The sequence below is a fragment of the Coregonus clupeaformis genome, chromosome 37, assembly GCF_020615455.1.
Source record: "Coregonus clupeaformis isolate EN_2021a chromosome 37, ASM2061545v1, whole genome shotgun sequence".
In the NCBI taxonomy this organism is placed as follows: domain Eukaryota; kingdom Metazoa; phylum Chordata; class Actinopteri; order Salmoniformes; family Salmonidae; genus Coregonus; species Coregonus clupeaformis.
The window spans coordinates 11,837,664-11,851,316 of record NC_059228.1 but is presented as its reverse complement, the minus strand read 5'-3'; the positions used below and the strand labels follow the sequence as shown (position 1 = coordinate 11,851,316).

General features: G+C 43.3%; 1 protein-coding gene across 2 annotated transcripts; it reads right to left on the bottom strand.

Moving 5' to 3' along the window:
• Positions 1-3,296: 3,296 nt before the first annotated feature.
• On the bottom strand, positions 3,297-13,653 carry lrrc73 (leucine rich repeat containing 73). Of its 2 annotated transcripts, XM_041866804.2 has the most exons (6): positions 12,566-13,653; positions 12,073-12,233; positions 11,471-11,593; positions 9,362-9,462; positions 4,197-4,395; positions 3,334-3,794 (listed from the first exon to the last, which is right to left on the bottom strand). In XM_041866804.2, exons 1-6 carry the CDS (start codon positions 12,835-12,837, stop codon positions 3,724-3,726), a joined length of 927 nt encoding a protein of 308 aa, XP_041722738.1. In that variant the 5' UTR covers positions 12,838-13,653; the 3' UTR covers positions 3,334-3,723. The 2 variants fall into 2 exon arrangements, with proteins under 2 accessions (XP_045067368.1, XP_041722738.1); XM_045211433.1 differs by lacking the exon at positions 9,362-9,462 and having other exon boundaries at positions 3,297-3,794.

Sequence of the window (13,653 nt, the reverse complement as noted above, 5' to 3'; positions counted from 1 at the left end):
TACAGAAGACTGTTAAAACGGAACTCTTTTTCTCTGAATTTAACTGATGTATATTTTAAAATAAATACAATATTTTAAACTTAATTTTTGTGGTCTGGTTATGTACGAGGGATGTAGCCATGTTTATGTTAATTTAAGCAATGTTACCTCAACATTTTTACTTGGTTTGTTTCTTTAAAGAGCGACTGCCCCTAAAATGCAACTTATATATTGTTTTGAAAACGGCCTATATGGCATCGATATGAGTCAGAAACATTTATTCTAGTGACAAAATTGACTAAGTGTAAATAGGATCATCTTGGTCATAAAGGCAGTCTCATCCAAAACTGAGATTTGCGAGATGATTGGAAAAAATGGTACGAAACGTTGTCAATAAAGAGGTGAATTAGGAGCTTTAACAGTGTGCGGGCCTTCTTGTTCTATACTAGGAAAAAATGGTACGTCATTGAATGAAGGGTACCATAACAGTTTTCCTTGGGTTGGGTTGATTTCAATCCATGCTCAAAGCTGGCAGCACCCAAGTAATCATCAATTCAGAGTGCAGCTGCACGCGATCCAATTTGGTTTGACATTTGATATCCCAATGGGGCTAGTTAGGGACCATCAGTAAATTGCACAATGTACATGGGACAATACTTTACAATGTCTATGGACTGGTTAGCTGACAACGTCACAAACGATGCGCACGCTTCAATGGGGCAGAAGTCTGTGTTGTGATTCTGGATGGCCAGATAGCTAGCAACAATGTCAAGAAGCTGCCATGTGGGGAATCGTAGGTGGCTCCTTTCAGCTAGTTTTATTCTTGATACCATGTCTCGTTTTGAGGTGTTTTGATTGATGTCACATCTATGCTAATATGGTTAACATTTGCTAGCTAGCTAACCAACAACTGTAACATTGTATTTGTGAAACAAGTGCTCATTGGGCAAATGTTTTTGTTTTCAATAAACATTGGAGACTAAGTATCGTTTAAGCCAACCCTATCTGTTACGCTCCATAGTTGCACACGCGTTGGTTTTGTTGCTAAACGACCAACCCATCTACAGCTCCAAACTTCAATGACTTAAAAACCTCAAACCAACTATCAATTGTAGAAATTCATATACTAATATTAAAAGTAATGAGACAACTTAAAGATGTGCAACATGAAAAGTGTCCCATTTACATTGTGTAATTTATTGTCGGTCCCTAACTAGGCCCAGAGAGAGGCTATTTAATGTCAAACCAACTTTGCCCCCCAAAGACTATTCTCGTTTGGCTTCAGTCAAGGCTGCTGCATTTCTTAATGAACAAGCCGAAAAACGAGGCCAAATTGGAAAGTTCAGCCTTCCTTAACATTCAGCCAGGATATGACCTGCCACATTTCCCTTGGAAGATTAGAACAGTAACTCTTACCTAAGGGTTCCCTCTACTGATAATGACTGTCATCCTGGACTTGCAGTTAAGGATCACTTTCAAAGTGTTAGTCCAGCTGGAGGTTGTTTTCCCCTCCAATGATTAACTGATCTGAATACAAACAGAAAAGCCTAAATACTTTACCCTCCTGTTATACATTTGTGAATGATTTAATGTATTATTTGGTGGACACTTGCCTAAATTGACAATCATTTAAAAAATTGCACTACATGAAAGTACTTTTCCATGACCTTGTATATGAGGTATGCACAATTCCTGCTTTTCAATATCACACCCTCCAAAATGTTCACAGAATAGTAACACCTAGGAGATTAGAGCTCATTCGAAGGATCTTGTTGCAGCTCAAATTAGATTTCCATGGCTGAAATTATGCCTTCATTGCCTGAGAGAGAAAGGGGACTGTGATTAAAAAGGAACCCTAATTGAATTAGATGCCGGTATTAGAGAGGAGATTCTCCACGTCACCGAGGCATCCGATTGCATAGCAGACAAGATGTTAGCATTGCCAGCAATGCAGCGTTCTTGTTTGGCATGGTCCAGCAGTGAACTAGCCTGCCGCCCTGTGGGCATTCCATTCTCCTCCTCCTTCTTGTGTGGCATCCAATGATAACTGCAACAGGGTCAGCAATCTGCTTATGAAAAATAAGTGTGCAAGTAGCTTACTTACAGTTGCCGTCACAATGATATGATAATTAACATTAATATAATAATCAACATTGAAACAAATGACTGTGCCCTAATAACTATTTTATCATGCCACCAGGTGTTGGGCCCTCATAGCATATATCCAGCAAGGGGTTCAAGTGTAACAGGAGTAGATACATTAGAGGTAGGAGACGGTGATACACTGAAAAACAGGCTTCTGTTTGTCCCTGTCACTTAGCAACTCGGGAGATTGATCGCAATATCCATCTCTAGTTCCACTCATTATTTAGCTGTCCTATGGGAATGGAGCACTGAAAGGGGGTAACAGTCCCTAAATGATGTCTGTTTTCATTTATGCTCCCCAACATCAGAAACCTGCCTCACTGGATTACTCAGTAGATCAGTGATAGATAAGATATTATGGTCTCCTTGGGAACTGATTACCAACGAAACTGAATGTGAATTGTAAGAGGGTGATTGGTTTATGCTTACAGTACATGAGAATGTGCTGGTCTGGAATGTGAATTGCAATTAATGGCCTGTAATTCCTGCTCAATTTTTCTTCAGTGACTTGTCATGCAAAGATTCTGTATCTTCGAAGTCTTTGTGCCTTAACGTTGGCGTGTTGTACCCTCAATCCACAACATCACAAAGAAAACAGAGGCGTTAAGACAAGGTTAGAAAGAATCTTCTATAGAATGTCATAATAATATGGATAATGTTGAGGTTAGTACTCTGTCCATAACATCCCTAAGCACACTGGAGAGAGGTGTTAAAATGTATTGATGTCAAGGTTCGTAAAAATTCTCAATAGAATGTCATAACATGGAGATATCGACCAGTTAGAAATGCATTTAGGCACAAAGGCTCAAACAAGGGGATTTGATGGGGATGATGTCTTTCCTTCATAGTAAGCACCACTTTATCAGCTTTGACTGGGGGTTGTGGGGGTAGGGATCACTGTATACAGGGTGATCGGTGATGAATGATGAAACATAACACTGCTGCATTGTCATGGTGTGATGATGCTGAATTACCACATGCTCGTTACATTCAATTCAGATAATGTTGTATGTGACATTTAAGTGCTGACCCCAGAAACATCCTGTGGCTATTACTACAATTTCAAAATAATGTTCATATGAGGTATTAGTATCGCATTTAGTGGAGAGAAAAGGACATTAAGGTCAAAGGAAAACAGTTTTCAGTGAGCTGTTGTTCAGTATTATACAATAATTGCCAATTAGTTTTTTGCATGAATAAGTAGGCTATTCCAATCAGGAAACACTAGAATCCAAACATTTTTAAGAAGATGTAAACAGATTTATTCTGACATCAGACCATCACAACAATCCTATATAGTCGATCCATCATATCAGAGCATACAGACTTGTATTGGTTACATAACCTTTAAATAGGAACTATAAATAGACTGTGCATGTTTAAAATAAATAATTCACTATTGCCTATAAGTCACTTGGTGTGTGTGTGTGTTAAGGGTTTTGTGCCTGCTCCAAAACGTATTCTGTTATGTAAAAGTGCAACAGATCATGCAAAAAGTGTAATTGGTTGCACGCTACTAGGTGATCTTGGAAACTCAATTATGTGCAGACTAGCAAAAAGAAAAGAGGTAAAAACCAAAAAGTTAGGAAGGCTGTGGAATCACATCTCAGTCTCAGCCAGTAGGCTCTCACCTAGACCTGACGTCAGCAGGACCATCTGGGGGTGGGAGTCTGCAAGGGGCAGAGACAACGGAAACGGGTTTAGGACTTCTATAACTCCACAGCTAGCCTGGTCGCCACATCTGTAGGGTACTTTAGGCTTGTACGGAAAGACAACAAACAAGTTGGCCAAAGCACAAACAGATCTGACTACCAGTCTACTCTAAAGCACTCCGGAAATGGGAACAGGCCTCATTCTTAAGCAAACGGGTTAGTTAGTTTGTAGAGAGTTATTTATTTTAGGTCATCACTTTTACAGATGTTTCAGGTTTATAGCAGCTAATTATACAAAACGATTTATTTTCAATCTGCAAGACTCCAGAACAGAACACCCCAGTGGAACTGTCCTGTCTAGACTATGACTAAGAAGGGACAGGGAAGGAGAGCGTTTTGGTTGGCCAGGTCAGCCCTTACTGCTGTGGGGGACCCAGGTGGTTTTCTCCCTGGTGGGGATGGCAGCGCTGCCTCGTGCCTCGCCCTCTTTGTCGTCCTCCTCTTCTCCCTCGGAGAGCAGGTCTGAGATCTGCTGCTGCAGCTCGGGGTTGATGGCGTTCTCCGCCAGGACCAGCACGCGCAGACAGGTGGGGTAGTTCTCCACCATGTCCAGGAAGACCTGAGGGCACAGGGGAGGGAGACTCTGTCATGGAGCACCGATAGGCTACAGTAGGGGTTGATAAGAGGACTTTGTAGGTATAGTTCTGCATGCCAGTGGGCATTTTTATTCGAGGTTGTGAACTTACATTTACACTAACCAAAAATATAAATGCAACATGTAAAGTGTTAGTCCCAATTTTCATTTGCTGAAATAAAAGATCCCAAAGAAGCTTATTTCTCTCAAATCTTGTGCACAAATTTGTTTACATCCCTATTAGTGAGCATTTCTCCTTTGCAAAGATAATCCATCCACCTGACAGGCGTGGCATATCAAGAAGCTGATTAAACAGCATGATCATTACACAGGTGCACCTTGTGCTGGGGACAAAAGGCCACTCTAAAATGTGCAGTTTTGTCACACAACACAATGCCACAGATGTCTCAAATTGAGGGAGCAAGGTGCAATTGGCATGCTGACTGCAGAAACATCACCAGAGCTGTTGCCAAAGAACTGATTTTTCATTTCTCTACCATAAGCCACCTCCAACATCGTTTTAGAGAATTTGGCAGTACGTCCAACCGGCCTTGCAACCGCAGACCATGTGTATGGCGTCGTGTGGGCGAGCGGTTTGCTGAGCGGTGGGGTTATGGTATTGGAAGGCATAAGCTACGGACAACGAACACAATTGCATTTTATTGTTGGCAATTTGAATGCAGAGATACCGTGACGAGATCCTGAGGCCCATTGTTGTGCCATTCATCCACCGCCATCACCTTATGTTTCAGCATGATCATGCACAGCCCCGTGTCGCAAGGATCTGCACACCATTCCTGGAAGCTGAAAAGGTCCCAGTTCTTCCATGGCCATCATACTCACCAGACGTCACCCATTGAGCATGTTTGGGATGCTCTGGATCGACATGTATAACAGCGTGTTCCAGTTCCCGCCAATATCCAGCAACTTCGCACAATCAACAGCCTGATCAACTCTATGCGATAGAGATGTGTCGAGCTGCATGAGGCAAATGGTGGTCACACCAGATACTGACTGATTTTCTGATCCATGCCCCTTACTTTAAGGTATCTGTGACTAACAGATGCATATCTGTATTCCCAGCCATGTGAAATCCATAGATTTCCTTATATGAACTGTAACTCAGTAAAATCTTTGAAATTGTTGCGTTTATATTTTTGTCCAGTATACGTGGTTTGTTCGTCTTGAATTACTTCGGCACGTAACAAGTCACTTCAATGTCAAAACGTGTATTTATTTGTTTGCTCAGATAGTTGTTCAGATTCATAGTATCCGTCTCAAAAGCAGTGACGTTTTTTCTTAGTGTGAAGTACATGTCAAGGCTAGTCTCTTTATAAATCAGCTAGCTTTAGACTGGAGAGAGACATAGTAGCTAGACAATTTATTGAAAGTCTGTTGAAATTGATAAGTTGTCCATAAGCCTTGAGCACTTCTCATTTGCACTTGCCAGTGAACAGGCCACAGCTGGCGAAGTGTTTTGTGAGAGAAGAGTATCGGAGTGTGGTAAGCACATCTTCACAGCAAATTAGATTCAGGGTTATGGGTCAATACCAGTGAGGGTGTGGGAGGGAGACTAAGAAGGAGCTGCCTGTCTAGATGAAGTTTACTTTGATCAAAGACTGAGGAGGCCTCGCAGCCACCAGACGGTGACTTTGGTATGCTAGCCCAAGGCTCTGTTCAGCACTCCCACCCCTGTTGTTCCACACTCATCTGCATGCACATGAAAGCCCCTTTTTCATCTCCTACGAAAGCGGACTGACTTTGAAATTAGACCATGAGAGGAACAGGCCTTTGCTATGATGACCGTTAAATTGGGCGATTTGATATGCAGCAGCCCCACCTAGTGGATATAACTACAGAATCAAATTTACTATCAACAGAATAGGTGGGATTGCAAAAGAACAAAATGTTCACATTCACATTAAAGGTAATTAAATGTCATGAAACCATAAGAGGGGAGGTGAAAAGCTACCTCCATAACATTAATGAAAATAAATGAAAGTTAATTAGCTTATTTATACTTTTTTAATTGATGATTGGCATTAGTAAAAATGGCCACCACATTTGAATTTTAAACATCCACACCAGGTTGTACTAGATCTTCAGTTTCTTGGCAATTTCTCGCATGGAATAGCCTTCATTTCTCAGAACAAGAATAGACTAACGAGTTTCAGAAGAAAGTTCTTTGTTTCTGGCCATTTTGAGCCTGTAATCGAACCCACAATTGCTGATGCTCCAGATACTCAACTAGTCTCAAGAAGGCCAGTTTTATTGCTTCTTTAAATCAGCGCAACAGTTTTCAGCTGTGCTAACATAATTGCAAAAGGGTTTTCTAATGATCAATTAGCCTTTTAAAATGATAAACTTGGATTAGCAAACACAACGTGCCATTGGAACGCAGTTGCTGATAATGGACCTCTGTACGCATATGTAGATATTCCATAAAAAATCAGCCGTTTCCAGCTACAATAGCCATTTACAACATTCATGTCTACACTGTATTTCTGATCAATTAGATGTTATTTTAATGGACAAAAAAATTGCTTTTCTTTCTAAAACAAGGACATTTCTAAGTGACCCCAAACTTTTGAACGGTAGTATATAAAATCAGCAAAAAAAGAAAATGTCCCTTTTTCAGGACCCTGTCTTTCAAAGATAATTCGTAGAAATCCAAATGACTTCACAGATCTTCATTGTAAAAGGCTTTAAACACTGTTTCCCATGCTTGTTCAATGAACCATAAACAATTAATGAACATGCACCTGTGGAACGGTCGTTAAGACACTAACAGCTTACAGACGGTAGGCAATTAAGGTCACAGTTATGAAAACGTAGGACACTAAAGAGGCCTTTCTACTGACACTGAAAAACATCAAAAGAAAGATGCCCAGGGTCCCTGCTCATCTGCGTGAACGTGCCTTAGGCATGCTGCAAGGAGGCATGAGGACTGCAGATGTGGCCAGGGCAATAAATTGCAATGTCAGTACTGTGAGACGCCTAAGACAGCGCTACAGGGAGACAGGACGGACAGCTGATCATCCTCGCAGTGGCAGACCACGTGTAACAACACCTGCACAGGATCGGTACATCCGAACATCACACCTGCGGGACAAGTACAGGATGGCAACAACAACTGCCCGAGTAACACCAGGAACACACAATCCCTCCATCAGTGCTCAGACTGTCCACAATAGGCTGAGAGAGGCTGGACTGAGGGCTTGTAGGCCTGTTGTAAGGCAGGTCCTCACCAGACATCACCGGCAACATCGTTGCCTATGGGCACAAACCCACCGTCGCTGGACCAGACAGGACTAGCAAAAAGTGCTCTTCACTGACGAGTCGCGGTTTTGTTTCACCAGGGGTGATGGTCGGATTCGTGTTTATCGTCGAAGGAATGAGCGTTTTATATTTGAGATTCTTCAAATAGCCACCCTTTGCCTTGATGACAGCTTTGCACACGCTTGGCATCCTCTCAACCAGCTTCACCTGGAATGCTTTTCCAACAGTCTTGAAGGAGTTCCCACATATGCTGAGCACTTGTTGGCTGCTTTTCCTTCACTCTGCCGTCCGACTCATCCCAAACCATCTCAATTGGGTTGAGGTCGGGGGATTGTGGAGGCCAGGTCATCTGATGCAGCACTCCATCACTCTCCTTCTTGGTAAAATAGCCCTTACACAGCCTGGAGGTGTGTTGGGTCATTGTCCTGTTGAAAAACAAATGATAGTCCCACTAAGCCCAAATCAGATGGAAGGATGGCACATCGCTGCAGAATGCTGTGGTAGCCATGCTGGTTAAGTGAGCCTTGAATTCTAAATAAATCACAGACAGTGTCACCAGCAAAGCACCCCCACACCATAACACCACCTCCTCCATGCTGGAACTACACATGCGGAGATCATCCGTTCACCCACACCGCGTCTCACAAAGACACAGCGGTTGGAACCAAAAATCTCAAATTTGGACCAGACCAAAGGACACATTTCCACTGGTCTAATGTCAATTGCTCGTGTTTCTTGGCCCAAGCAGGTCTCTTCTTATTATTGGTGTCCTTTAGTAGTGGTTTCTTTGCAGCAATTCGACCATGAAGGCCTGATTCACACAGTCCCCTCTGAACAGTGGATGTTGAGATGTGTCTGCGACTTGAACTCTGTGAAGCCTTTATTTGGGCTATACTGAACAAAAATAAGCGCAACTATTTTATTTTAGTTACAGTTCATATAAGGAAATCAGTCAATTGAAATAAATTCATTAGGCTAATCTATGGATTTTACATGACTGGCCAGTAGGCCCACCCACTGGGGAGCCAGGCCCAGCCAATCAGAATGAGTTTTTCCAAACATTACAGATAGAAATACTCCTCAGTTTCATCAGCTGTCCCGGCTGGCTGGTCTCCGACCATCCCGCAGGTGAAGAAGCCGGATGTGGAGGTCCTGCTGGCATGGTTACACGTGGTCTGCGGTTGTGAGGCAGGTTGGACGTACTGCCAAATTCTCTAAAATGATGTTGGAGGTGGCTTATGGTAGAGAAATTAACATTAAATTATCTGGCAATAGCTCTGGTGGACATTCCTGCATCCAGACATCTGTAGCATTGTGTTGTGTGACAAAACTGCACATTTTAGAGTGGCCTTTCATTGTCCCCAGCACAAGGAGCACCTGTGTAATGATCATGCTGTTTAATCAGCTTCTTGATATGGCACACCTGTCAGGTGGATGGATTATCTTGGCAAAGGAGAAATGATCACTAACAGCAACTTAAATACATTTGTGCACAAAATTTGAGAGAAATACGTTTTTATTTCAGCTCATGAACCCAACACTTTACATGTTGCGTTCTATATTTTTGTTCAGTATACATCAGATTTCTTCTCACTTTCTTTGTAATGTTTTTCCACACACTCAGTGGTGCAGATGACTATGCTCTAGTGGTGATGTTGGTGACGCTACAGACCTGGGCTGACTGGTTTGTGAGTCCTGTTCCCTCCAGATCTAACACCTCCAGAGTTCTGCTGGATGCCACAGCCACTGCTAGCATACCAGCAATCTGGTCCCCTGGAATCCCAACACAACCAAAACATGAGTGAGTTCAGAAGGTGAGTTTGTCATTTGAGCATTACAGAAAGCTGATTGATGTGATTGGTGCCATTGACCCAGAACAACAGATTTTGACCACACACAGGTTAGTATTTGCATAAATAGTTAATTTATTCCAACAGCATAAAGCTGATATACAGTTAATTAGGTACACCACCCCGTTCATGAAAATGGCTGGCTCCTACAGACAGTAGGTCATGTGGCCATGGCTTGCTATATAAAGCAGGCAAACAGGCATCCAGTTACTGTTCGATAAAATGTTAGAATGGGCAAAACGAGTGACCTAAGCAACTTTTAGCGTGGTATGACCGTGGGTGCCAGACGCGCTAGTTCCAGTATCTCAGAAACGGCCGGCCTCCTGGGCTTTTCACGCATGACCGTGTCTAGGCTTTACAGAGAATGGTGTGACAAAGAAGAAAACATCTAGTCAGCGGCAGTCCTGTTGGCGAAAACAGCTTGTTGATGAGCGAGGTCGAATGAGAATGGCAAGAATCGTGCAAGCTAACAGGAGGGCTACAAACAGGCAAATAATGGTGCAGTACTACAGTGGTGTGTAGAACGGCATCTCGGAACGCACAACTCGTCGGTCCTTGTCACGGATGGGCTATTGCAGCAGACGACCACACCGGGTTCCACTCCTATCAGCTAAAAACCAGAAGAAGTGGCTCCAGCAGGCACGCGATCACCAACACTGGACAATTGAGGAGTGGAAAAACATTGCCTGGTCCGACGAATCCCGGTTCCTGTTGCGTCATGCTGATGGCAGAGTCAGGATTTGGCTTAAGCAGCATGAGTCCATGGCCCCATCCTGCCTGGTGTCAACAGTATAGGCTGGTGGCAGTAGTTTAATGGTGTGGAGAATGTTTTCCTGGCACACGTTAGGTCCCTTGATACCAATTGAGCAACATTTGAATGCCACAGCGTATCTGAACATTGTTGCTGACCAGGTGCATCCCTTCATGGCTACAGGGGGATGCGACCCAGTACTAGATGGGCGTACCTTATAAACTGGCCACTGAGTGTACATTTCGGCTTTCACCTTCATCAGGCGTATGCACATCTTTTCAACAGTATAAGTATTGTAGTGACCTTAACCCAACACCTAGCGACCTCATCAAGGGGATTGGATCTCTTGTCGTAACAGCTGGACCCGGGTTCAAGTCCCAGTTGGGGCTACCCACGGTGTTCGATACATTGGTGTCAGAAGTGGGATGGCGCCCGTGAGGCCATTGGAGGGGCAGTTCAAATGAGGGACTTGGTATAGTGTAACCACCTTAAGCCAACACCTAGTGACCTCGTCAAGGGATTCGGATCTCTTGGCGTAACAGCTAAGGTGTTGGGTTGACAGTTACTGAACCCGGGTTCGAGTCCTGGTCTGGGCTACTCCCAGAATTTGCTACAGTATGATAAAGGCACATGCATGTGCCAGTCATTAGAAGTGTCATTGATCCCCATAATTCAGGTGGATGAAATGGAACCCAAATGTTTTACCCTGTATACTTGCCCCAAAATGACCATAGCCCTATAATTGAGTATCAAGCAGGCCTATGCCCTCTAAAATGTAATTTTAACATAACTTGGGACATTATGTTCTTCAGATGACCTCTTTTCCTATTTCTCTTTCTCTCTAGTGCAAGCAGCCAGGTCGTTGTCATGGAGATAAAAAATATTATTGGGTAATGCAGGAGGCAACTGGCCCATAAAGTGGACATCATAGGTAACTCAAGATTGCGTCACCTCTGAAATGGGCCCATTACACATGATAACACATTAATGTTGTTCCAAGACTTGAAGTTCACAGTAGTTCATATTGATTAAGTATTTTTATGGCAACACTTGTGGTTGAGTGTAATATTCCTTTAAAATGTTAATAAGAACCTGATTCCATACAAGCAGATTCCATATAAAGAAATTCACTGATATAAAGTACAGTAATTGGTTTTGTGTCCTGGTGATTGGTTCTTACCCAGGGGGTTGTAGTCCAGGTTGAGGACTCGGAGCTGGGAGCTATGGGCCACAGCGATGGCCAAGCGGGCCCAGCCCTTTGTGGTGATGCTGGGGTTTGCACTCAGAGTCAGCTCCCTAAGACCTGTGGGACAGGCAGTCTATCACCATCAAATGACCAACTAACTATAGCCAGAGTCGAATATAACCATATATTAAAGGCTCTGACTATACACAGTGTATGTTTTACTCTATTAGCATGTAAAATGAGTCTAATTGTAAACATAATGCCTTCATAAAGCCCTTTATAGGGCCTATAAAGATGCTTCAGAAATCACTCATAAGCACGTCATGCTACATAAAGGATGGAAAAATATTGTGACGGAGCTATGTAGTGTTAACAACAACTTGATGAATGCTCTATAAAGCCTATACAAGTTGCAATTTGTCTGGACTGTATTTTCTATACTAAAATATGTGTTTCACTTTCTGCTTCCATTTTCCCTACACACACTAATAAGAGAGAACCTCTACACTAGCCTATTGTTTCCAGCCCCTCAGTCGGCAAGCAGGTTCAGAGTCCGATACCTCAGTATAAATGAGGGCAGTGTTGCGTGCCTCTACCTGATTTGGCCCCATCCGGAGGCAGCATGCCACAGATTAGCCGCAGTGCCTCGTCCCCCAGCATACAGTCCCCCAGGTCCAGAGACACCAGTAAAGGGTGAGTGGAAAGAGCAGTGTTAAGTGTGACCAATCCTGCATCGAGGAGGGGGCTTCCATGGAGACTGTGGCATATGAGAGATGGGAGGAGAGAATGAGAGAAATGTGGAATATCATTCAATACAAAAGTTCCAGTGAAGACCATCCAATTAATTCACTCATGTTTACACACACAGCCTGACATGAGTTCATGCTCATCCTCATGGTAATTAGGGTCAGGTCCCACATGTGATGCCATGGCGACAACATGCAACAGCTTTTACTGGATCCCAAATTGAGGGACCCATGCTGATTACAATGAGTGAATAGACGACAGTAGCCATATCATTACCGACAACTGAGACCAATAAATCATTCAATCAAACAGACAACTTATTAATTGTGATCTACTACTTACAAAAGGGTCTGGATCGACCTGTTGGTCTTGAGTGCATCGGCGAGATGCTTGGTTCGGTTGATGGTCGAGACCACACCGAGGTTTAGGTTGAGTTGCGTCAGTGAGTGGGACTCCGTCACACCGCGACACACCCGTCCGAAGTCTCGGTCTGAAAGCTGACATCCCCTGATAGACAGAAGCCTCACACTGTTATCTTTCAGGCTTTCACAAATATCCTTGATCTCAGCTCCCGACAGTGCTTCTCCCGTTATTTGAATAGAACCTGGTAGCATTTTGGTAAATGTTTGTCTACATTACATTCAAGGTTTGTGCCCAGCTGAGATGGACATGGATTTTAGGCATACAATTATCCAACGTCGGTAGGCTGTTAGATTACATTTAAAAGTCAATAAGCTATTTACAATATCCGATATTTGCAAGGCTCTCTGTATTGTGGCTGGTTTAATTGAGCATTTCTTATCAGGCTATGTTTAGGAAAAGAGCACACGAGGTAGGTGTTCTGAAGTTAAATCGTTCCTAAACCCCCATGCGCTGTTTCAAGCGCTGACATAACGTCCTGCTACAATGTAGCTTGCTAAATCCTTAGCGATTCTTCTTCCGCAGGCCATGGATGGATACATTCGTCGATACATATTAGCCAGGCTCAAATAGAATCGAAGGTTGTGCAGTTTTCCAGGTCCTCATGCAGCACAAACGGGTTGCATTCCTGTCATGTTTTGAGCTTGGCACTGAAGCAAAGGCGATCGTTTGTTTGCCTCTGTTGCAGCAGGTATCGGTTACTATGGACACACTCTTCTCGATGTCATCAGAAACATCATTGCAATCAGTCCTTTTCTGACTGTCACATGTTGCTCTCTAATTAGCTTACTAATGCTAGTCTTCCTCAGTCGTCAAGGGCACGTGCAGCCTCCTCAAAGCGTCTGTGTAGCTGTAGACCTCGGGAAATATTGCAGGTCTGTGCAAATGTTTCTTCAGGAGAAAAAAATGCAAGTCGAGGCAACACTGTATACGGCTGTGGTCTCAGTACAAAGTAGGTTATTGCTATTGATCACGTGCAGTGCTGGTGTTGGTCTGACCGGTGCTGTGCT

What these genes read in the sequence shown, in the direction of transcription:
- lrrc73 (XM_041866804.2), bottom strand. Translation starts at nt 12,837, where the DNA reads ATGCTACCAGGTTCTATTCAAATAACGGGAGAAGCACTGTCGGGAGCT. An exon ending in TCCGGATGGGGCCAAATCAG is followed by an intron (nt 11,594 to 12,072) that starts GTAGAGGCACGC and finishes CCTGTCCCACAG; the next exon opens with GTCTTAGGGAGCTGACTCTG. An exon ending in TCACAAACCAGTCAGCCCAG is followed by an intron (nt 4,396 to 9,361) that starts GTCTGTAGCGTC and finishes CTGTGCCCTCAG; the next exon opens with GTCTTCCTGGACATGGTGGA.